The 23359-nt window shown below is 39.9% G+C and overlaps 1 protein-coding gene across 1 annotated transcript in view; it reads right to left on the bottom strand.

Annotated features, from left to right (window-relative positions):
* Positions 1–1446: 1446 nt before the first annotated feature.
* Positions 1447–23359, bottom strand: part of STAC (SH3 and cysteine rich domain) — a 145258-nt gene continuing 123345 nt past the window's right edge. The window contains exons 9-11 of the mRNA XM_010389682.2: positions 21349–21400; positions 21097–21234; positions 1447–3251 (exon numbers count right to left, since the gene is read on the bottom strand). Coding sequence (XP_010387984.2) covers positions 3153–3251; positions 21097–21234; positions 21349–21400 — 289 coding nt within the window. The 3' untranslated portion in view covers positions 1447–3152. The remainder of the gene's footprint in view (positions 3252–21096; positions 21235–21348; positions 21401–23359) is intronic.

Raw genomic sequence — 23359 nt, forward strand, 5'->3', positions numbered from 1 at the left:
TTCCCCTCCTTCCCTGTCTCCTCACCAGAGTATCTCCTGAGGTCTTCATCTCTTCTTCACTCAAAAACTATGGTCCTTCTTTTAGCCATTTTCTGAATCTTGCAAACCTTTAAGACTTTGGCAGGCCATGGCTATCCTTGTGCTTGTAATTTCTGCAGATAGGCGGGAGAAGAAAAGTTGTAGCTCCTAAAATCTGTGTTTGTGTAAGCATTCATGAAAATCTGTATTATGAGAAACATCTTGCTTTTTCCCTTATGTCTGGATGACACCAGATCTTTAGGGAATACTAGATATCTTATATTTGGAGGGGTAATTGCCTGCTAGCACTTGATGTTTGCAACACTTTTGGGCCTCATTGTGCAGAGAGAGCATTTTTCTCTTCTAACAAACTCAAATTTTGTAATTTGACTCAAATTACAAAACCCCTGCTTCTGTTATCTGTTTCTGTATAACAAATCACTCCAAAACTTAGTGACTTAAAAAATCCCTAAATGGTTATCTTGCTCATAAATCTGTAACTTGGGCAGGGCTCAGCAGGGATGATTCATCTCTGCTCTGTGATGTCTGCCACCTCAGGTGATGAAACATGTAGTCTTTCCACTGGGTGTTTCCTGCATGGTGGCCTCGGGGTAGTTGAAATTCTTATGGTATCTGAAGGTTCTAACAGTAAATGTTCCAAGAGATCAAGGCTAAAGCTGCTTTTAAAAGTTAACCTCAGATGCAATCATAGTAATGGGGTCACTACTATGTTTTGAATATGGTTTGTCCCCTCCGAAACTCATGTTGAAATTTGATTGCCATTGTGGCTATATTGGGAGGTGGGGCTGAATGGGAGGTGTTTGGGTCATGGGGAGAATCCGTCATGAATAGCTAATGCTATCCCACGGGTGTGAGTAAGTTCTTGCTCTCTTGGGACTGGGTTTGTTACTTCACGAGTGAGTTGTTAAAAATCAAAGCTGCTCCTTGTGTTTAGTCTCTCTCTATATGCCTGCTTTCTATTCTGCTTCTCTGCCATACTATGATACAGCATATTGCCATCGTCAGAAGCCAAGTAAATGCCAGCACTATGCTTCTTGGACTTCCTAGCCTCTAGAATTGTCAGCTAAAATAAATCTCTTTTCTTGATAAATTAACCAGTCTTAGATATTCTGTTACAGAAACAGAAAATAGAGTAAGACAGCTTTGTAGTACTACTTCTGCTGTATTCAATTGGCCACATAAGACCAGACCTGATTCAGTGTAGGAAGGGACCACACAAAGGAAAGAATATGAGGAGGTAGGATCTTTGGGAGACTACCTTGGAGGCTAGATACCACATCTTCTTTCTATTCAACTGTAAAAGGCAAACTGATTTTTAAGATTCATCTTAAACATGCATACGATGTGACATCACTGTGCCAAAAAGTCAGTGGGTATCACAACAGAAAGAAGAGATCAGGACACATGTTTCTGATGCTCCTTTCCACTGTATTGTTTTTATTAAATGGAATACTGAATTAGAGGCAAAGAGCATTTGTACTAGGCATCCAATTTTACAGAAAGGCAGTCATGATCTACCCTGGCTCTCAAAGAATCCATCTTGCCATTGTATACCTGGTTTTGCATGTGGCATCAGAGAGGGAGGAAATTCTGGATGCTGGCTTTAAGATAAGAGTAAGGCATCCAAACTTCTGTGAAACCAGCAGCCATCCCCTCTCAGTTCCCAGCTTCACACTGAGTAGGAACAAAATAAATAAATGGAGACTAATGATGCTTTGGTTTGGGAAATAATGCTTACATGCATAGGATGCATCCACTTAAGTCTTTTAAAAACCATTGTTCTAATGATTTTATTGCTCTGTAACAAAATAAATCAAACTGACATTGATTCCAAGGTGATTGTGAATTGAAGTTTAACCATATTAATGACTAATAGGATGGAAATTTGAGTGCTAGCAGGCTTGAGTAGGAAGGCATCACAGTATATTGCATTCTTGTAAACATTAGTACAAGTACAGAGTAATAGAGATTCCCCTAGATGATGCTAATTGGGCCCCTAGTTCCTCTACTTTCAGAAGGATGAAGCATTAGGATTATTTTCCATTTTACATCTGCTAGGGTATAACATACTGCCCTAAAGAAGAATGGATTCCAATTTGGCTACATTTCTTCCAAGATGCTGTTGTTGATTCCCCTTCATGTTCCTAGTTCCCACAAGGTAGGTTCAGCCTCCAAAGTGGAGTCCTATAGGACAGCATGAAGGAAAAATGCTGCCTCCAACAGAGAGGATGTAAAATGAAAGTGTAGACTTTTTGTTACAGTCTCTTCCCTAGGTCTATCGCCCTCAAGCAGGGGTTTCATAACTGAAAGGGCTGTATAATCTTCAATAAGTAAGAACTCTCTGCCCCAACTTTCCCCACTTCTCCTCCCCACTGTATCTATGTCTTGTGTCGTGCTCTGTTACCCAGGCCAGTACCTAGAACAACAGGAAGGATGGTTTGTCATCAGTCTTTAGGCAGGTCAGGTCTTTGGAGGTGATGCCATGTCAACATAGCCCTCATATCTAATGCACACCACCAGATGTACTCAGAGGACTGAAGAGAAAGAAAGAACAAGCTGGACATTCTGGACAGCACAATCACAAAATGGGGGAGCCTGGGGAGCACTGGAATGCTGGGGGCTGGGAAGCAGGCCTTTCTGATGCTTCGCACAGAGATTGCTTGGGGACTGAAATGTGATGACACTGACTGACCAGGTGACATAGGTCTGGAACCAGAAGAATACTTGGCTACATGGATCTGAATCTTGCACTGGGCTACCCTGCAAACTGGAGCACACTCCAGTGTGTTAACTTACACCACACAGACAGGAAAGGAGTGGGATCCTGGGGGACAGCTATGGTTTATAGTCTTACTGCTGCTGCCAAGCATGGCATCTGGCTCTGCCTGCTGACTCTCTCAGCCTCGTCCCCATCTGGGGAGGCCTGGATATGCTGTGCAGTGGGCCCTCTGTTTGGTGGCTGTTACTCCATAGTCTCAGATACTTAATTCTTGTCTCACTGTTTCCTGGGGGGCTGGGTCAGTGCGGCAGCTCCTCTGGGTTGACGCAGTGTGAGATGAGGCAGAGGCATCACAGCAGAGCTTGCCTACTGCGAACGGAGGAGGAGCCGGCAATCAGATGTTTTCTAGGACATCAAGGGGGATGAGGCCTTTCTTTTTTCCACTGAGGACTCTGATAAAGCCATCTTGCTCTTCTTCAGAACTCACGCAGATCTGAAGGCCAAGGAAGGAAAAAAAAAAAAAAGACTTTACTGTCAGCAAGAAAGACGTTAGAACCTGCAGCTTGAATCCCTGCTGACTGAGGTTGCAGGAGCAACAAACTGGAAAAGGGAGAGCAGTTTCAGGGTGGGAAATGAGCACAGTGAGAATCTGATAAAAAATTAGGCAAAAACCTAGCTTTGGAATGAGGCCCAGGCATTCAATGTTTTCTGAAATGTAGCTTTATAAATGAGGATCAATAAAATGAGGATTAATAGTACTGTGACCCTCTGAAGAGTCACTGTGAGGACAGAATGAGATAAGAATGTTTGTCATGGAGCCTAGCATATGGCATGCAATAAGTGCTCAAGACATTATTTAAAGGACCAAAATAATAGCTATCATTCAGCAGACTCCTGTCATGTGCTCAGAATTTTATATGCGTCTCATATAACATCAGGAAGTCAAAGGGAACTATTTCACTCCTGGCCTTAAGCAAATAGATGCTAACAATTCCCATATTCCAAAGTAAGGCCACTTATGCTAGACTTTTAAAAAGGAGTTGATAAACATTCATTTGGATACTCTTGCCGCTCACCACTTATTGGCCACTGAAGGGCATACAAGGGTGGATGTGCCAGATGAAAATTAGAAGAGGTTTATGAATAGAACTATTGTTGTGTTGTGAGTTTCTCCTGCCTTACCTTGTCTTAGGTTGGATTCCCTAGAAACAGAGCCTGATACAGGGATCCTTGTGCAAGTGGCTTATTGAGAAGGTGCTCTTGGGGGGTGGGAAGTGAGGGATGCAGGATGGGGGCAGGGGAAGGAGCCCAGCAATGAGAGGTTTTCAGCTGGAAAGCAGTCTAGCTTGGTTCCCCTGGGAGCTCTGGAGCATGAATTGCATCACAGAATTGTCTCACTTTGAAGCTAGGGTTTCAGACTTTTGGACCCTATGTCAGTCAGTCATTGGCCATTGGCTGGCCTGTAGCCTGAGGGACATAACCTTCCAGGAGAGAGGGTCCTGCTGTCTCAAAAGGCCCTCCCTGAGAAGGCAGCTGTGAGTTGTTGGTGGCCAACATAGCAACTGGGAGATGAGTGCACCCATCTGGTGAAAGGGATGTGAGCAAGGCTCCAACAGAAGCCACCACAGTGGGCTCTTCCATCATGTAGAAGAAGGGGCTTGAATAGGACACTCAAAGAGCTTGATTTGTGACTCCTGGAGCTTGGGACATACAATGGACAGGTATCTGACTCATACTTCAGAAATCTACTGTGTAAGAAACTTGACTAGAAAGAGGCTCAGACAGTGAAGTGAAGAAGAGATAATCTGTAAGAGTAGAGGATGTGTTGACTGTTTCATGAAGACCAGATATGGGCCACTGTGAGAGAAGTAGCTGATGGGTCATGTTAGGTCCCTTGACATGACTTCAAAAGGGATGGACTACTTGATTTTCAAAAGCTGAGCTGTGCAGCTTTTTTGTCATATGTTTGGTAACAAATCTGCACTTTCTGCACATGTATCCCAGAACTTAGAGTATAAAATAAATAAATAAATACATGCCCAACATAGTACCAGGTGCCCTAGGTGATACAAAAGGAGCACAAAACATAGTTTTTGCCCTCAGAATAATAGGGTCTAATCAGAATGGAAAATTATACCTCCATAAAAAAAATAAAAATAAAAAAATAAATGCTGACACCTGGCTGGGCACAGTGGCTCATGTCTCTAATTCCAGCACTTTGGGAGGCTGAGATGGGCGGATCACTTGAAGTCAGGAGTTCATAACCAGCCTGGCCAATGTCATAAAACCCTGTCTCTACTGAAAATACAAAAATTAGCTGGGCATGGTAGTGCATGCCTGTAATCCCAGCTACTCAGGAGGCCAAGGCAGGAGAATCGCTTGAACCTTGGAGGCAGAGTTGCAGTGAGCCAAGATCACGCCACTGTACTCCAGCCTGGGTGGCAAAGCTGAGACCTGCCATTGCCTATGCCAGTAATACTGAAGGGGGGAAGCTCCAGTGATGAGCAGGGAGTATGTCTTGAAAGAACACACAAAAGTGCCTTGAGAGGAGGATTTACCTTTACAATTTGCCAAAGAGTGTGTTTTCTCACCTATTTCTATGTGTCAAAATTCAACAACCCTTAATGTAAGTCCTACCAGTCAGCATCAATAAAAATATAAACACCTGCCCTTTGAGTAGGCTGGTTCTAGGTGAAACATGAACCATGAAAACATGTTGAATTTAAATATTGAAATTAAAAAATCAAACTTGAAAACAATTTATTGACATATACACACAAGGATGCTGTATTGTGGTGATGTGGAAGAGTGGGCAACGAGTCAGAACATTGAAATTCTGGCCAGAGCTAAGAGCCTTACACCATTACTCCATGCCTTGGAGCAAACAAAAACTGGACTGACCCAAAAAATGTCTTTTGGGTCATTTTCAGAGAATTTCATCATCTCTGTGAAGAGTAAATTTCAGTTCTTGGAGCAAAAAAACCAATGAGGTTAAAATGTGTGCCTGTATATAAGATAGACTTTTGCTTTTTTCTCTTCTCTTTCAAGTTTTTGTGTAGAAGAGAAGCATTGCTTGATAGAGGCTGTGGAAGAGTTGTTCGGAAGTGTCTCTGAAATAGGAAGCCAAGAAGCACGATGGTTCATGCTTTGTTGAATGCACTGGCTTATTTTCAACCTTTCAGTTTGGCATCCGTAAAGTGCTTTGATTTTGGGAGACCTTTGTAAGGATGAGAAATTTTGAAGATGATGAGTACAAACGACTGAACACAGGCTTCAGTAGCTTTGACTCTATCCAGAAATGAGGGATCCAGAATTTAAAATTCTGATGGTAAATACATAACCTCTCAGCCTTGAGGATCTACCATTTTAGGAAATAATGGCAGAGCCTGAAACATTTCCATTCATTTAGAGGCAGAATGGAAATATCTTCCCAGAAGATTAGTTGTGGGTGGAAGAGTGGAAAGTGAGGACAGAGGAACTCTTTTGGTTTGGAGGGCCATAAATAGAGGGTGAACAACTAGTCTTGGTTTCCTCAGGACTTTCTCAATTTTAGCACTGAAAGTCCCAAGTCCTCCAAAACCCTTCAATTCCAAACTGTAATTGAACAGTTGATCTCCCTAGCAGAAATGTTTTACTCACCAGGTCCAGTTAGAGATATTTTTGTTGCCTAAGGATCCTCAGTTCCCTGCTTTCCTTATTTATTCACTCATTCAACAACTCTCTATTGAGTACCTACTACATGGTAGATACCATTACAAATGCTGGGAACTAGTGCAATACAAGACAGACAGATCCCTGACAGCGCTTTCTGGGTACAGCTGTCCCAGCTGAAATTTATTGAGACATCAAAAACGTGGTAAGTGCAAGGGCTGTGGTTGTTTTGATGGCTGATTGTCCTGTGGGCAACATTTAGTAATCTGACTGACAACATAAAACATAATTTTTTTTTTGCACAACCTAATGAATGAAGAAAAAAGTACCAATGGAAATACTTATGGAAACCTGATCTAGCCAATGGGGTAAGAAATACCTTCTGAAAAAGTGACATTTAAAGAAAAAAGAAAAAGGTGTGGGAAGGAGGAAAACAAGACTAGAATAAAAACAAATTCCAGCACCAAGAGATTGTGACACTTTGAAGTAATGGAAAAAATTGAGTGGACCAGAACAGAGAGATGGAGGGAATAACGGGTGTAAGATGAAGCCACAAAATCTGTCAGAGCCTAAAGTATGCAGGAAATGGAAGCCATGCTAAACTCTGCTAAGACCTTTGGCTGACCTTCTGACCTATCTCATGGACTAGAATTGGGCCACAAGTAAACCACTGAAATCATCACCGACAAGGAGAATGGGATCAATTCAGTTAGCACTGCCTGAGTCATTTAAGATATAGGTGGACAACAGAACAAAACTCAGGGCTCTGCAGCATGGGAAAAGGGCAAACACGACTGTTGGTATTAACCACAAGGGTGTTGAAAGGTTTTAATTGGAGGAATGAGGTGGTCAGATTTATTTAAAACAATTATATCTGTTTTCCTTTCCCCTCCTCTCTCTTCCCTTCCCTTTCCCTCTTCTCCTCTCCCCTCCCCTTGACTTTCCTCCTTTCCCTTCCTATTTTCATCTGTCCTCTTTTTTTTTTTTCTCTTGCCACCCATTCTCTCTCCATCATTCCTCCCTCTCTCTAACCTAAAGAGACTTCCTGAAAGCTGGACAAATTTTCTTCCCATAGTGATAAATCCTGACCTGACCAGTCAGCTTGCTGACATGAGCGTCATGTATGCAGCAGTGGTAAGCTTGATGTCCCAACACCAAGGCAGGCACAGCATATGCAGAGCAGAGGCACCCCACATACACAGCAATCCATCTCCAGCCAGCCTAGCGCATACCTAACCATGTAGGCCAGGCTATGGCCAGCTCCTCAGCATCTCTCAGAAACTTTGCTTTCCTAGTATGGGACACAGGCAATTTATGGTCTTCTGGATTTGAATGACTTACTCAGTTTCTTCCCAATCTCATTCTCCAGAGCCTAGACTCTTTAATGGCTTGCAGGTCCTTGATTTGGAGTTAAATGTTAACATTCAGTGTTCAATCTTTGACATTTTAGACTTCTGATCACGTATCCATGTTCTCTACTTTGGTTTTTGCATTTGGTGGAAACTGAGCTGGATTCAGACTAATTCACTCATCATTTCAGCTGGGCAACCTTAGTTCTGCATCAATCACTCACTGTGCTAGGAAACAAAACCTTGAGGCAAACACTGATGATTGGTACTTATGGTCATTTCTGTCGTTTTCCCACGAGGCAGAGTCCTACCTTTCATTCTATTGCCCATCCCTATCCTATGTAACTTAGGTAAATTTAATTGATCCAAGTCCTGTTTCTATCCTCCTTGTTAGTGATTCTTAGTGGTTTACGTAGAATTTAGTTGTAGCCAATGAAGCAAGAAGAAATATCTGCTAGGGAAGTTCTGGGAAAGGTTCCCCCCGGCACTATTAAAAGAGATGCCTTAGGAAGAAAATTTTTGTCTGGAAGGATTCCTGGAGTGGCTGCAGCCATCTGTGACCACTAGGGGACGTAGTCACCATTTCAAGGATGGCTTAGCAGCAATGTGGAAGAATTTGGTTCTCTGATCAGGGGATCAAGCCACTGAATTATCAACCCAAGAACTGACCTCTCTCAGACTCTTTATTATAGGAGTAAAATAGACCCTTCGAGGTTGAGTTTGAGTTTTGTAACTTGAGATGTTTATTCATTTGCTATTACTGTTGTAACAAATCACCACAAACTTAGAGAAGCCTTAAACAACACCATTTATTGTATCACAGTTTTGTAGGTCTAGTGGACTTGGCTAGTTTTCTCTGCTCTGGGTTTTATAAGGCCCAAATCAAGGAGTCAAAAGGGGTCTATTCCATTCTTTCTTTACTTTTTCTCTAGGGGAGTATTTAATTTTAGGCTCATTTAGGTTGATGCTGAGTTCACCTCCCTGTGGCTGGAGGACTGAGATGCCTGTTTCCAGCTTCTAGAGGCCACCCTCATCCTCTGGCTTGTGGTCTCCTTTCTCTGTCTTCATTTCCAATAATAGTAGGCTGAGTCTTTCTCATACTTTATCTCTCTTTGACTTACACTTTTACTTCATTTCTCATCTGTCCTCTTCTGTTGCATCTCCCTGACACTAGCCAGACACACTTCTCTGTTCTTTTTTTTTTTTTATTATTATACTTTAAGTTCTAGGGTACATGTGCATAACGTGCAGGTTTGTTACATATGTATACTTATGCCATGTTGGTGTGCTGCATCCATCAACTCGTCAGCACCCATCAATTCATCATTTATATCCATTTCTCTGTTCTTAAGGGCTCAAGTGATTAGATTAGGCCCACCTAGACAATCTAGGGTATCTCCCCATCTCAGGGCTCATAACCTTCATCACATCTGCAAAGCCCCTTTTGTGTAAAAGCTGGATTCGTTTCCTATTGCTGCTACAATAAATTACCCCAAATTTTGTGGCTTATAACAACACACATTTATTATCTTACAATTCTAGAGTTCAGAAGTCCTAAGAACAAGGTGCTGGCAGGGCTGCATTCTTTCTAGAAGCTCCAAGAGAGAATCTGTTTCCTTGTCTTTTCCAGCTCTAGAAGTCATCACCTATATTCCTTGGCTCATGGCGCCTTCCTTCACCTTCAAGGCCAGGAGCATAGCATCTTCAAATCTCTCTCTCTCTGACCTCAGCTTCCATCATCACATCTCCTCTGACTTTGGCCCTCTTGTCTCCCTCTTCTAAGGATCTCTGTAATTATACTGGGCTCACCCTGTTAATCCAGATCATCTACTGGTCACAAAATCTTTAACTTAATCACATCTACAAAGTTCCTTTCGTCATATAAAGTAACATATTCAAAGTTTTGGAGATTAAGACCTGGGCATCTTTGGGTTATCCTGCCTACCACAGGATAAAAGGACCAAGACTATAACAATAAAACATTTTAAAAATTGCAGAAAATATGCACATATGTCTCAGAGTTACCATTTCAGACATACTGAATGCAGTACGTTGAAGGAAGACTTGGCCTCAGTGTTATAAGGAGAAAATATCTTGAGGTAAAGAGATGACGCAATGAGATGCAAAGAAAACATGCTGTATAGCAAAGGCATAGATTCATCCTAAATACGCATCAATGGTAGACTGGATAAACAAAATATATGTATCCCAAATTTGGGGTATGTATACACCATGGAATACTAAGCAGCCATAAAACAACAAGATCATATTCTTTGCAGGGACGTGGATGGAGCTATAGGCCATTATCCTTAGCAAACTAACACAGGAACAGAAAACCAAATACCGCGTGTTCTCACTTGTAAGTTGGAGCTAAATGATGAGGACACATGGACACACATAGGGGAATAACACACACTGGGACCTTTTGGGGGGTGAAGGGTGGGAGGATGGAGGGGATCAGAAAAAGTAACTAATGGGTGCTAGGCTTAATACCTAGGTGAGGAAATAAACTGTACAACAAATCCCCAGGACATAAGTTTACCTATATAACAAACCTGCACTGTACCCCTGAACTTAAAAGTTAAAGAAAAGAAAATATGCTGTAGAAGAAAGGGGCTGACTGAGAAGAAAAGTCTACAAAGAAATAAATACTAAACTAACATGTATTAGAAACAATGAAAGACTGAATTGAAACTTCAGAAAATCAAAGTGAAGTGAGAACTATCTTGAAACAGTCTCGGGAGGAATTAGAGAGAGATAAAGAAGTGTAAAATAATAAAGACATTCAAACTATAAAGGAAGTATGGTAAACTAGAAATGATCCAACCAAGGAATGATTAAGTTCCTGGAGAAAGAGGCATTGAGAGCAAAGGACAAATGATAAACTAGAGAAAATATTGGTCACATGTGGTACACCAGATATAAATATTCTTCAAAGGTAGAAAACTTTTTATATAATGTAAGAAAATGGGCAAAGTACATAAACAGATTATTAGAAAAAATAGATGCTCTATATATATGAGATAAAATGTAAGCCTCTTTAACCATCCAGAAAATGCAGATTAACATGAAATATTATTCATCTATCAAACCGACACAACAAAAAATAGTAATGTTCAATTCTTGCAAGCATGTGATGATCTAGATATGCTCATGAACAGCTGGTGTGAGTGTAAGTTGGCAAGACCTTTCTGAATGCAATTTGGCAGTATGCATCAAGAATTGTACAAGTCTTGATCTGTTTTCCTCTAAATTCTAAAGTATACTCTAAGAAAACAATCAGAGTTAGAGACAAATATTTAGCTTCAAAGATGTTCATTGCAGTTATCAATAACAGTTTAAAAAATAAAAATTCTGAATATCCAATAATAGGAGAAACTTAAACACACTCCTGTACATCTAGACTAAAGATTGGCAAACTTTTTCTAGAAAGGGCCAAATACTAAATATTGTAGGCTTTGCAGGCCATCTGGTCTCTATTGCAATGACTCAACTCAGCTGTTCAGTTGTAGCATGAAAGCAGCCGCAGACCATATATATAGGAATAAATTTAGCTATGTTCCAATAAAACTTTCTTAAAACCTGTGTTTTGGTAAACATTTAATGACTACATTTGTTAAACGTTAGGAAACTAAAGAGGATATGATATCAAAATGTGAATTAAAAGTTTGTCAAGAAATATGCCAAAGTGTTTATGTTGGTAATAATTTATTTGTTGAATTGCTTATGGTCTCTATTTTATCTTTTATATCTCTTAAAAATATTTTCCTTCAAAATTTCTCCAAAATAAATGCCTTTTGGTTTTGTAATAAAAATTTTTTTTTCTGTTTTTTTTTTTTTTTTTTTTTTTTTTTTTTTTTTTTTTACAGCTTTGATAGAACACAATACATGAAAATGGTTCTATAGGTGCAATAAAACTATGCATGAATTTAAAGATTTTTTTTTCAGGAGGATATTTAATGTTCAATCAACTAGAGTAAAATAGACTAAATTCCACATAAATGTTCAATTTATGGACTTAATTAATTTTCCTAAGTATTTTAAAGTCCACTTTTTAGATCAGTATTTTTTGTTTACTTTTAAAAATTTTTATTTTATTTTATGTTCCAGGATATATGTGCAGGATGTGCAGGTTTGTTAGCTAGGTAAACGTGTGCCATGGTGCTTTGCTGCACCTATCAACCCATCACCTAGGTATTAAGCCCATGTGCATTATTTTATCCTGATGCTCTCCCTCTCACTACTCCATCACACCCCTGCCCCGACAGGCCCTAGTGTGTGTTGTTCCCTCCCTTTTTTCCATGTGTTCTCATTGTTCAGCTCCCATTTAGGACTGAGAACATGCAGTGTTTGGTTTTCTGTTCCTGCATTAGTTTGCTGAGGATAATGGCTTCCAGCTCCATCCGTGTCCCTGCAAACATGATCTTGTTCCTTTTATGGCTGCATAGTATTCTGTGGTGTATGTGTAGCATATTTTCTTTATTCAGTCTTTCATTGATAGGCATTTGGGCTGATTCCATGTCTGTCTTTGTTATTGGGAATAATGCTGCAATGAACATATGCATGCATTTATCTTTATAATAAAGTGATTTATATTCCTTTGTGTATATATCCAGTAATAGGATTGATGGGTCAAATGGTATTTCTGGTTCTAGGTTTCTGAGAAATTGCCACACTATCTTCCACAATGGTTGAACTAATTTACATTCCCACCAACAGTGTAAAAGCATTTCTATTTCTCCACAGCCTCACCAGCATTTGTTGTTTCTTGACTTTTTAATAATCACCATTCTGACTGGAGTGAGATGGTATCTCTTTGTGGTTTTGATTTGCATTTCTCTAATGATCAGTGATGTTGAGCTTTTCTTCATATATTTGCCAGTCACATAAATATCTTCTTTTGAGAAGTGTCTGTTCATGTCCTTTGCCCACTTTTTACTGGGGTTGTTTGGGATTTTTTTTTTTTTTTTTTGTAAATTTGTTTAAGTTCCTTGTAGATTTTGGATATTAGACCTTTGTCAGATGGGCAATAATTTTCTCCCATTCTGCAGGCTGTCTGTTCACGCTGATAGTTTCTTTTGCTTTGCAGAAGCTCTTCAGTTTAATTAGATTCCATTTGTCAATTTTTGCTTTTGTTGCAATTGCTTTTGATGTTTTCATCAGGAAATCTTTGCTTGTGCCTATGTCCTGAATGATTGAGTTAATTTTTGTATAAGGTATAAGAAAGGGGTCCAGCTTCAGTCTTCTGCATATGTCTAGCCCATTTCCACAGCACCACTTATTAAATAGGGACTCCTTTCCCCATTGCTTGTTTTTGTCAGGTTTGTCAAAGATTAGATGGTTGTAGATGTGTGGTCTTATTTCTGAGATCTCTATACTGTTCCATTGGCCTATGTGTCTGTTTTTGTACCAGTACCATGCTGTTTTGGTTATTTTAGCCTTGTAGTATAGTTTGAAGCCAGGTAGCAGGATGCCTCCAACTTTGTTCTTTTTGCTTAGGGTTGCCTTGTCTATACGGTGTCCTTTTTGGTTTCATATGAATTTTTTTTTAATGTTATTACAAAAACAATTGCCATTTGAACCCTGCTTTATTGCTTTTCATGCCTCTATTTCCCAGAAAATGAGCCACTGGAGACACCAGGAGAGGCAGGAGACCATCCTCCTTGCACAAAACCCACTCCTCAGATGCTGTCCTCAGTGAGGGTGGCTGGGGGCCAACCAGGGGGCCCACCCACAGAGTGGCAGAGGAGGCAGGTTGACCCTGTGGACGTTGAGCTCTGTGGCAAAGGTCCTGGCCTTCTGGTAGAAGAAGAGCGACTTCTTGCGGTCCAGGAGGAAGTCATACGAGTTTTAAAGTAGTTTTTTTTTCTAATCCTATGAAGAATGTCAATGGCCATACACCCTCCCAAGACTGAACTGGGAAGAAGTTGAATCCCTGAATAGACCAATGACAGGTTCTGAAATTAAGGCAGTAACAAATAGCCTACCAACCAAAAAAAGCCCAGGACCAGATGGATTTACAGCTGAATTCTACCAGAGGTACAAAGAGGAGCTGGTACCATTTCTTCTGAAACTATTCCAAACAATTGAAAAGGAGGGACCCACCCTAATTCATTTTATGAGGCTAGCATCATCCTGATACTAAAACCTGGCAGAGATACAACAAAAAAAGAAAACTTCAGGCCAATATCCCTGATGAACATTGATGCAAAAATCCTTGATAAACTACTGGCAAACTGAATCCAGCAGCACATCAAAAAGCTTATTCACCATGATCAAGTTGGTTTCATTCTCAGGATGCAAGGCTGGTTCAATACATGTAATTCACACATAAACAGAACTAAAGACAAAAACCACATGATTATCTCAATAGATGCAGAAAAGGCCTCCAATAAAATTCAATATCCATTCATTTTAGAAACTCTCAATAAACTAGGTATTGAAGGAACATACCTCAGAAGAATAAGAGCCATTTATGGCAAACCCACAGCCAATATTACACTGAATAGGCAAAAGCTGGAAGCATTCTCCTTGAAAACTAGCACAACAAGTATGTCCCCTCTCACCACTCCTATTCAACATAGTATTGGAAGTTCTGGCCAGGGCAGTCAGGCAAGAGAAAGAAATAACAGGTGTTCAGATAGGAAGAGAGGAAGTCAAACTGTCCTGTTTGCAGATGTCATCATCCCATATTGAGTAAACTCCATCATCTCAGCCCAAGCTTCTTAAGCTGATTCACAGCTTTGGCAAAGTCTCAGGATACAAAATTAATGTTCAATAATCACAAACATTACTATACACCAACAACAGACAAGCAAAGAGCCAAATCATGAATGAACTCCCATTCACAATTAGTACAAAGAGACTAAAATGCCTAGAATACAGCTAACAAGGGGAGCGAAGGACCTTTTCAAGGAGAACTACAGAACACTGCTCAAGGAAATAAGAGAGGACACAAATAAATGGAAAAGCATTCCATGTTCATGGATAGAAAAAAAGTATCGTGAAAATGGCCATCCTGCCCGAAGCAATTTATAGATTCAATGTCATTCCCATTAAAGAAACGTTTTTATGGTATTTTAAAGTTGATTTAATAAGGATACATTTTAAAATTTAAAAATGAAGAGGCCAGGTGCAGTGGCTTATGCCTGTAATCCTAGTACTTTGGGAGGCTGGGGATTGCTTGAGTCTAGGACTTTGAGACCACCCTTAGCAACATGTCAAAACCTCATCACTACATGAAATATAAAAATTATCTGGGCATGGTGGTGCACACCTGTGGTCCCAGCTGACTGGGAGGCTGAGGGGGGAGGATTACCTGAGCCTAGGGAGTGAGACCCTGCCTCACAAAAAGAAGACAAAGAAGGAGGACGAGGAGGAAGGGGAGGAGGAGGAGGAAACAGAAAATATACTTGTGTCAATGCAAACTCTCACTGTGTTCATAAAAAATGAATAACTTAACTGTATTTGGAAACAAGAGCTCTGCAAAAAAAAAAAAAAAAAAAAAAAAAAAAAAAAGCAATAATTATCAGACAGGTTAACCACAGAGGTAGAAAATGTGATTTAATCAAAGATGTGCATGCATTTATCTTTAGAATCAAATTTCTTTTTTTTTTTTTTGTTAATGACCATTTGTCTCTTTATATTTGTAGGGTTATAAATACCATGTTGGCTATTTTCTGGTGCTTACTGGGTAAGTGTACGTGGCATTAACCACTGCAGATGAATTCCTCATTTAGGCTTTACTCGTTAGGGATCATGGTAGCCAGGAAAATGACTTCTGCTATGCATCTGTGGCGGCCAGGCACTGTGCTAAGGCTTTACATAGGTGAGCACATTTAACCCTCACATCAAGTTCAAGAGGGAGATGCTACTATACTGATGAGAAGGTTGACATTCAGAGGCTACTTTGTCAAAATCACACAGGATAGAGATCCATTTCTGTATGACACTAGTATCTGTGCTCTTTCTATTACATACTCCCTGCAATTAACAAGCATATTTTGAAATCTTCTACCTAAAATAACTTAGGACACTAAAGTGGAGACAAATTTTGAAGTTTGTTTCTAAACTGGATTTTTAAAAGGCATTTTTTCTTTGAAATGGCTGATGTATTTAAAAAATTGGTACTATGTTTATTACCTGAGTGGTGAAATAATCTGTATACCAAACCCCCATGACATGCAATTTACCTATATAAGAAACCTGCACATGTTGTACCTCTGAACCTAAAATAAAAGAAGACAATAATTATGAGCAGATCCATTTGGTTCCAGGTTCAGGCTGAAATGCTCTGTTGCATCTTGAGCATGTCTAGCTGAAGAGGCTGAATTGTTTGCCTTACCTCCTCCACACCCCAACCCCTAACAGATTCAGTTTAACCATGAGGGCAGAGAACACAGGTATGAGGCCCATTTCCAGAAAAAAAAAATTGTGAGGAATATGCCAAGGAATTGGTGGGAGTCACTGAACAGATGTTCTGCTTGTAGCAATTGATCAACTTGAGCAAATTTTAATTTGCCTTCTGGTTTCACTGATTGTATTTTAATAACATAAAAACAATGTTTGACCTCAAATGGGAAAGCATAAGATTATTCTGAAAAAAAAAAAAAAAAAAAACATGCTAGCAAGATTATTGAATAACACTTTGCCAATAAAGATGAACATTCTTCCCAAATTTATTTTATTCAAAAGACTTCCCAAATTTTTGGATCAGGAAGGATACAGTTGGGTAAACTTGGGGAAGGTTGAAGTGTTGGCATGGAATCAAGCTGGGAAAAGTGCCCATTTGCTTTGTGAGTTGTGTATCGCATCAGAGATGGGGTGTCAGTCGGATGAGGATGCCTTTGCCTGGAATCAAGAATGACTCAATACTCGGAGCCCACATGAGCAAGAACTTGTTTTCAAGGAGTCCTTTGATCCCAAGACAGCTGCCTTTATGACACTCGCCATCCTTAGGAACAAAGTCGCTCTTCACTATTCAGAGTTTTTTCCACATTGTTCAGGGCACATGGCTAGTGGAAAGCCTTAACTTGGAGTTTGCAGACCCGTGTTTATGTTCCAGCCTGGACACTCACTAGGTTTTTGCCCCTGAAGCAAGGCACATAACCTCTCTGAGTGTTTGTTTTCTCATTTATAAAATAGAAATAATGAATCTGTAAAATTCACACGCATGTGTATAAACTTTATTTATACAATGTGTCTGTATGACATTAAATAATGACTAATAATTATGATTCTTATAAGAATTATTATTGTGACAATGTTTAAGACAGTATTAATTTGTTCTTTCCTTTTCTGTGAGCCAGGGACTAGAGATAAAAGGTTCTCTTTCAAAAAGCAGACCCCAAAACAGGTCATCACATCCAAAAAGGAATAGTCATGTGGGGTTTGCATATACTTTTATGGGAGACAGAGTGGTCAGTGCAGTCTTCCAGGGGTAGGGGTAGTGGGTTTCCAGGGGTATTGTCATTATGGGGAATCTTCGGATGCCACTGCTCTTCATAGGCAGATGCTGGTTTCTGCTGTTACCTCTTTGGGGAGTGTGCAGGCAAGTGATAGGTTGGCAAATAACAGCCCCAGGGGGAACAGACAACTTTGGGCAGAAAATGAAGGATCAGGTGCTCTTAAGTGAGGTATATTTCATGTCAGCACATTGATGACTTTTGATCTGTTTAAACATATATTCTGTCTACAAGCAACCGGGTAAAAGAGAGCTTGTGCAATTTACGAAATGCAATGTGTCCTAAAGTGTCATATAAGCAATTTTTATAAAAGGGAAGGATGTCAATTTCAACTAAAACTGTAAAACCAGGGTGAAACCATAGAGTCCAGTGACCCAATTTCCTAAGGATATTAGAGATTTTAACAACCAAAAATCGTTAGATGGCATTACACCTCTTGGGGTTATTGCATCTATATAAGCAGCAGCAGATAATGCAATTCGATACAGCAATTGTTGGATATGGTGATGTGTGTGTTGTGTGTGTGCATTTGTGTACACTTGTGCAAAGTTGAGGCCCAGGAAAATCACAGCAACACTGTGTACCTTTATGTTATTAGATTCAAAAGACAAGATTGAGTATTTTAAATTGTGCTACTGTTTAAATTTTATTTTTGTAAATATATACCATGAAAGTAATTTAAATGGAAGAGAAAAAAGCCGTAAAATTTTATACTACTATTGTATCATTAATATTTATTTGTTCATGGTTTATGAAGCCATCATTTAAGATGGTGACACAATATCTGAAGATATCTGCCCTCTCTCCTAGGTCCCTCCTCACTTCTCCAAAGACAGAAGATCTGATTGCACCACAGGTGCCGGGGGTTTCTCACTGTCTCTTAAAGCTTCCTTCTCTCTTGTTCCTTCTGGGAAGGAATTGGCCCATCTTACTCCAGTTTTGCCACAGTCCTTTCTGCTCCTTTTCTCCCACGGGGCATCTAGTACCATTAGATCCTCAGATTCAGACCAGCCCATGGTGGTGGTGGTAAGGTGGGTGGGCTGTGGTGAGGCCTCCTAGGTCTCTAGATCGCATCTGGTACTCTGTCTGGTTTACTATGGTTCCGTGAATGAAAACAGGGCTTCAGGCCCCATCTGCATCTCTCCCTTTGTTTTACCTTGGGAGAACAGTGACTGGGATCTGGGTTCAGATTCCACTATTTCAATTCCATAATATTATCATAATACCATCACAATTGCTTAGGTTCCTAACATTGTCCATTAATGAAAATATTGTCAGTGAATTAATCACGTCCGTTGTCTGTGCAATTGTTCCTAATTCTCACCATCATGAATATCACTCTGATGAGTGTCTTTTTGCATAAAGTCTCTCCCTGTTTACTTTAGGTTATTTTCTTGGATACATTATAGAAAATGGAATTACTGTATTCATGAAGTTGAGCAATTTCATGGCTCTAAGCACATGGTACCAAATCAGTATCCAAATGAGTGGACTAATGTCTTCCAGCATTTATGAAAGTGCCAGTTTCAATGACTCCATCCCCACCTTTGTTAAAATATATAGGGGAAGTAATACTCAGAATTATCGGTCTCTTATTTTCAATGATTTTCATTTACTTGAGTATAAAGGGAGGGTGAGTTACATTTTTTTTAAAAAGCTGTCCTCCATATTATCATTTTTCTTTAGATTTTTCTTTTAAAGAGCCTATTGAAAATCAGTATCCAAATGAGTGGACTAATGTCTCCTAGCATTTATGAAAGTGCCAGTTTCAATGACTCCATCCCCACCTTTGTTAAAATATATAGGGAAAGTAATACTCAGAATTATCGGTCTCTTATTCTCAATGATTTTCACTTACTTGAATATAGAGGGAGGGTGAGTTGCATTTTTTTAAAAAAGCTGCCCTCCATATTATCATTTTTCTTAAGATTTTTCTTTTAAAGATTCTTTTGAATAGCCATAAAGAAAAGGTAAATCGGCCGGGCGCAAGTGGCTCACGCCTGTAATCCCAGCACTTTGGGAGGCCAAGTCGGGTGGATCACCTGAGGTCTGGAATTCAAGACCAGCCTGACCAACACGGAGAAACCCCTGTCTCTACTAAAAATAGAAAAAAAATTAGCAGGGTGTGGTAGCACATGCCTCTAGTCCCAGCTACTCTGGAGGCTGAGGCAGGAGAATGCCTTGAACCCTGGAGGTGGAGGTTGCTGTGAGCCGAGATAGCACCATTGCACTCCAGCCTGGGCAACAAGCGCGAAACTCCGTCTCGGAAAAAAAAGAAAAAAAAAGAAAAGGTAAGTTATTGTTCTTTGAGGATATATTTGTTAGTCTGAAAATGGTAAAGTCAGTTAAAGCTCCATGTGGAATATACAATGGCTGATTAAGTGGAGCAAAACAATTTTTAAAACGACAAATCAGCTATAATTTCAAGGTAATGACTGATTTTCTTGTGTGACTGAGAAACTGTCTCCGAGGCAATCCTAAAAAAGACATTTAAGATGTGTTTTCGGCAACTCTATTGAACAGAGATGTATTAAAATTATCAATGCCTTTTTCATTTTGAACTTCCTTGGAGGGCAAGCCTTATCAATTTCAACTTTAGGCATTCATCACTTTGGGAAATAATAAAATTCTTATACCAAGAATGCAGAAAGAAACAGAGGAAAGATTTTGACTTCTGAAGTTGAAAATTAAAGTCCCCTGTGAGACTTTGTTGGGAGAGGAAATAAATTTTTAATTCCCCAAATCCTCCACTAATATATCAAGAACAAACCAGGCTGGAGTGCAGTGGTGCGATCTCAGATCACTGCAGCCTCCACCTCCCTGGTTCAAGCGATTCTCCTGCCTGAGCCTCCTAAGTAGCTGGGATGACAGACGTGTGCTACCACACCCAGTTAACTTTTGTATTTTTAGTAGAGACGGGTTTTCACCATGTTGGTCAGGATGGTCTCCATCTCTTGACCTCATGATGCACCTTCCTCGGCCTCCCAAAGTGCTGGGATCACAGGCATGAGCCACCGAGCCCGGCCATAAGTCCCAGCATTTTATTTTACTCTGTAGTGAGGACACAGGATATGACCTGAGGGGAGCTGCAGTCAGAGAAGAAGGGAGGGCAGGAAGGCCTCTCTCTGCTGGAAGACAAAGACAGGAAGAGTAGTCCAGAGAGTTAAGGTGTGAGAATGCTGTTTGTCTATCAACATTCCAGCCGTGAGATGGTGGAGCTTAAAGACATACAAATGTGGGGGTTCACATTTTACTTCTCAGGAAAATTGACAGCATCAAAGAGAACTCTACATTCAACTTGGCCCTGGAGCAAGATGGTGACAGGCACCTCTAGATTATACATACGGAGACGTTCATTTATGAGCCTGAGATAGTATCTGGTTATCTAAGTTTAGTCTATTGTCTTTTGCAGTGATATGAAGCTGTTATGAGCTTCAGTGAACAGGTAGAGGCTTGGAGTCCAGATAAGAAAACCCAAGAGGTTCCTAACAGCAACAACTAATGACAAAGTATTCATTAGAGAGCATTGAAGAATTAACCACACCATTGGTGGACACTAACTCAGAGCCTGAATGGGAGAAGCTGCCTACATCAGAGACCAGTGGTCCTCAGAGAAGAGCATGGGGGACGAGATGTCCTCACCTGCCGCTATGACATTTCCTTTATGAACAGGTATCACCAAGTGAGATTCCTAAAATTTTAGTTTGCATGTTTTGCTCCTACAACACTGACATCATTGGAGTAAGTATATCTTTTCTCAAAGTGCATACTTTGAATGTGACCCCACTCATTCAGATTTATACATATTATTATGTTTATTAAAATGACACCCTATTTGGCTCATATCTGGAATGTGTTTGTGTGATTTACTCACCTGATTCTCTTTCAGTGTTATCTGCCCCTGTTCCTTACACCCAATGAAGGTTCTAACACATCTAAAAATCTTCTCATTTTGTTGTAGTCTCTGAACAAAGTTGGCAGGAAAGAAGCCAATTCTGTCTTGAATTTTCCCCTGAAAGGAAAAAGGAGGCATGCACCCACAATTGTAGCATGTATGGTAATTATAGTTATCAAACGATTTTCTCTCTTTTTTTTTTTTTTTTTTTAAAGAAAGAGGAACACTTACTTTCCACCAGTCTTCATTGGAATCCTCTAAAAGAGTAATTATGTCTCCTGGCCTAAAATGAAGAATGAATGAGTTGGGTAAAGGTAAAAAAAGAAAAATAAGATACTTTAAAGTCAGGAGCATTCATTTCTCATTTACACAAATAGTCTTAAAAGAAATAGAAGTAAAGTAAATATAACTTTTATCAGTTCTTCCTACCCAAGAAAATAGCTTTATTACACATTGAAGGCAAACATGATTTTATGCTGTATTATAAAAATAACCGTTTTTTTTTTTTTGAATAGAGTATTGCTCTGTCGCCAGGCTGGAGTGCAGTGGTGCGATCTTGGCTCACAGCAACCTCTGACTCCCTAGTTCAAGCCATTCTCCTGCTTCAGCCTCCTGAGTAGCTGGGATTACAGGTACCCGCACCATGCCCAGCTAATTTTTGTATTTTTAGTAGAAATGTGGTTTCACCATGTTGGCCAGGATGGTCTCCATCTCCTGACCTTGTAATCCGTCTGCCTGGGCTTCCCAAAGGGTTGGGATTACAGGCATGAGTCATGGTGCCTGGCTAAAAATAACTGTTACCTGTAGTTTGATACATAAATGATCATGAAGCTCCAAAATTTAGAAGTTGATACATTTCAAGATAGAAATCTCCCTTCTTCTCAGCCCCATCATCTACCTTCCATTCCCTGTGTGTCCTTCTAGACTCCTTCCCATGCACTTACATTTATACATAGATATATACATGTAGAACTGGTCATTATCTTTATCATTATCTACACCTTCCCAATACCTTCTCAAAACTTAGCACACTTTTGCTTAGCTCCATTTTTCCCGCCTGCCACCTTTTATGCTGGTGTAATTGGAGTTTGGTACTAGATTTGTGTATGTGTGCATGTGCGTGTGTGTCTACATCACTCATCAATAATTACTTGCGTTTGGCTGAAGACTAATGTGTTTTTGTTGTTAATTGTTTCTATTCAACACAGCTGTAACAATCGAAAGACTGTTATTTTTCACACTGGGAAAATTTTCTCTACTATTTCTTTCATGTTTTTCTCCCATCTATGATGTTCTCTCTTCTTTCCTTCTGGAACTTCTAGTCAACGCATGCTGGACCTTCTGAATCCATCCTCACATTTTTTGTCTTTCTTACACACCTACAGTCTTATTTTCCTCTATGTTCTTAAATTTTTTTCTCAGTTATATTTTCCTGATCATTTATTTTGTATTTGGGCTTTTCTATTATTTATCATAATACTGAGAATTGTTTCAGAAAAAGTTTTCAGAAAACATTTTTAGAAAAATAGTTTCTAAGGGTTCTTTATTATTTCTGAAAGTTTTCTTTCTTTCTAATTTCTCATTATTTCCTTATTCTTTTCTAAAGGAGTTCTGAAAGCGGCTTTCCATCATGGATGCAATGTTATAATGGATTGTACAGAGATTATTATATTTTCAAAACAATATTTATTTTTTTTGAGATGGAGTCTTGCTCTGTTGCCCAGGCTGGAGTGCAGTGGTGCAATCTCGGCTCACTGCAAACTCTGCCTGCTGGGTTCACGCCATTCCCTGCCTCAGCCTCCTGAGTAGCTGGGACTACAGGCGCCTGCCATCACACCTGGCTAATTTTTGTATTTTCAGTAGAGACGGGGTTTCACCTTGTTAGCCAGGATGGTCTTGATCTCCTGACCTCGTGATCCACCCACCTCAGCCTCCCAAAGTGCTGGGATTGCAGGGGTGAGCCACCATGCCCGGCCTCTTTCTTTTACTGAACATTTGTTTCCTCTGAATTTAGTTGGCCTATCCTTTATCTTACTTCTTTTTCATATCAAGTATTTTTTCTAAAATCTAATGTTTCTTGGTTGTCTCTTTTTATGAAAGACTGAAAATGGAGGTAGGTGGATGTGGACAGGCTTCTCCACTATTCGGTATCTGTGGTCTGCCATGGGTCTCTCTCTCAAGTGCAATGCCTATTTACAGGCTCTGTTTAAGGGAGCAGCGTGTGCCAATTGGTGCATCTCCC

The sequence above is a fragment of the Rhinopithecus roxellana genome, chromosome 1 (genome assembly GCF_007565055.1).
Source record: "Rhinopithecus roxellana isolate Shanxi Qingling chromosome 1, ASM756505v1, whole genome shotgun sequence".
In the NCBI taxonomy this organism is placed as follows: Eukaryota; Metazoa; Chordata; class Mammalia; order Primates; family Cercopithecidae; genus Rhinopithecus; species Rhinopithecus roxellana.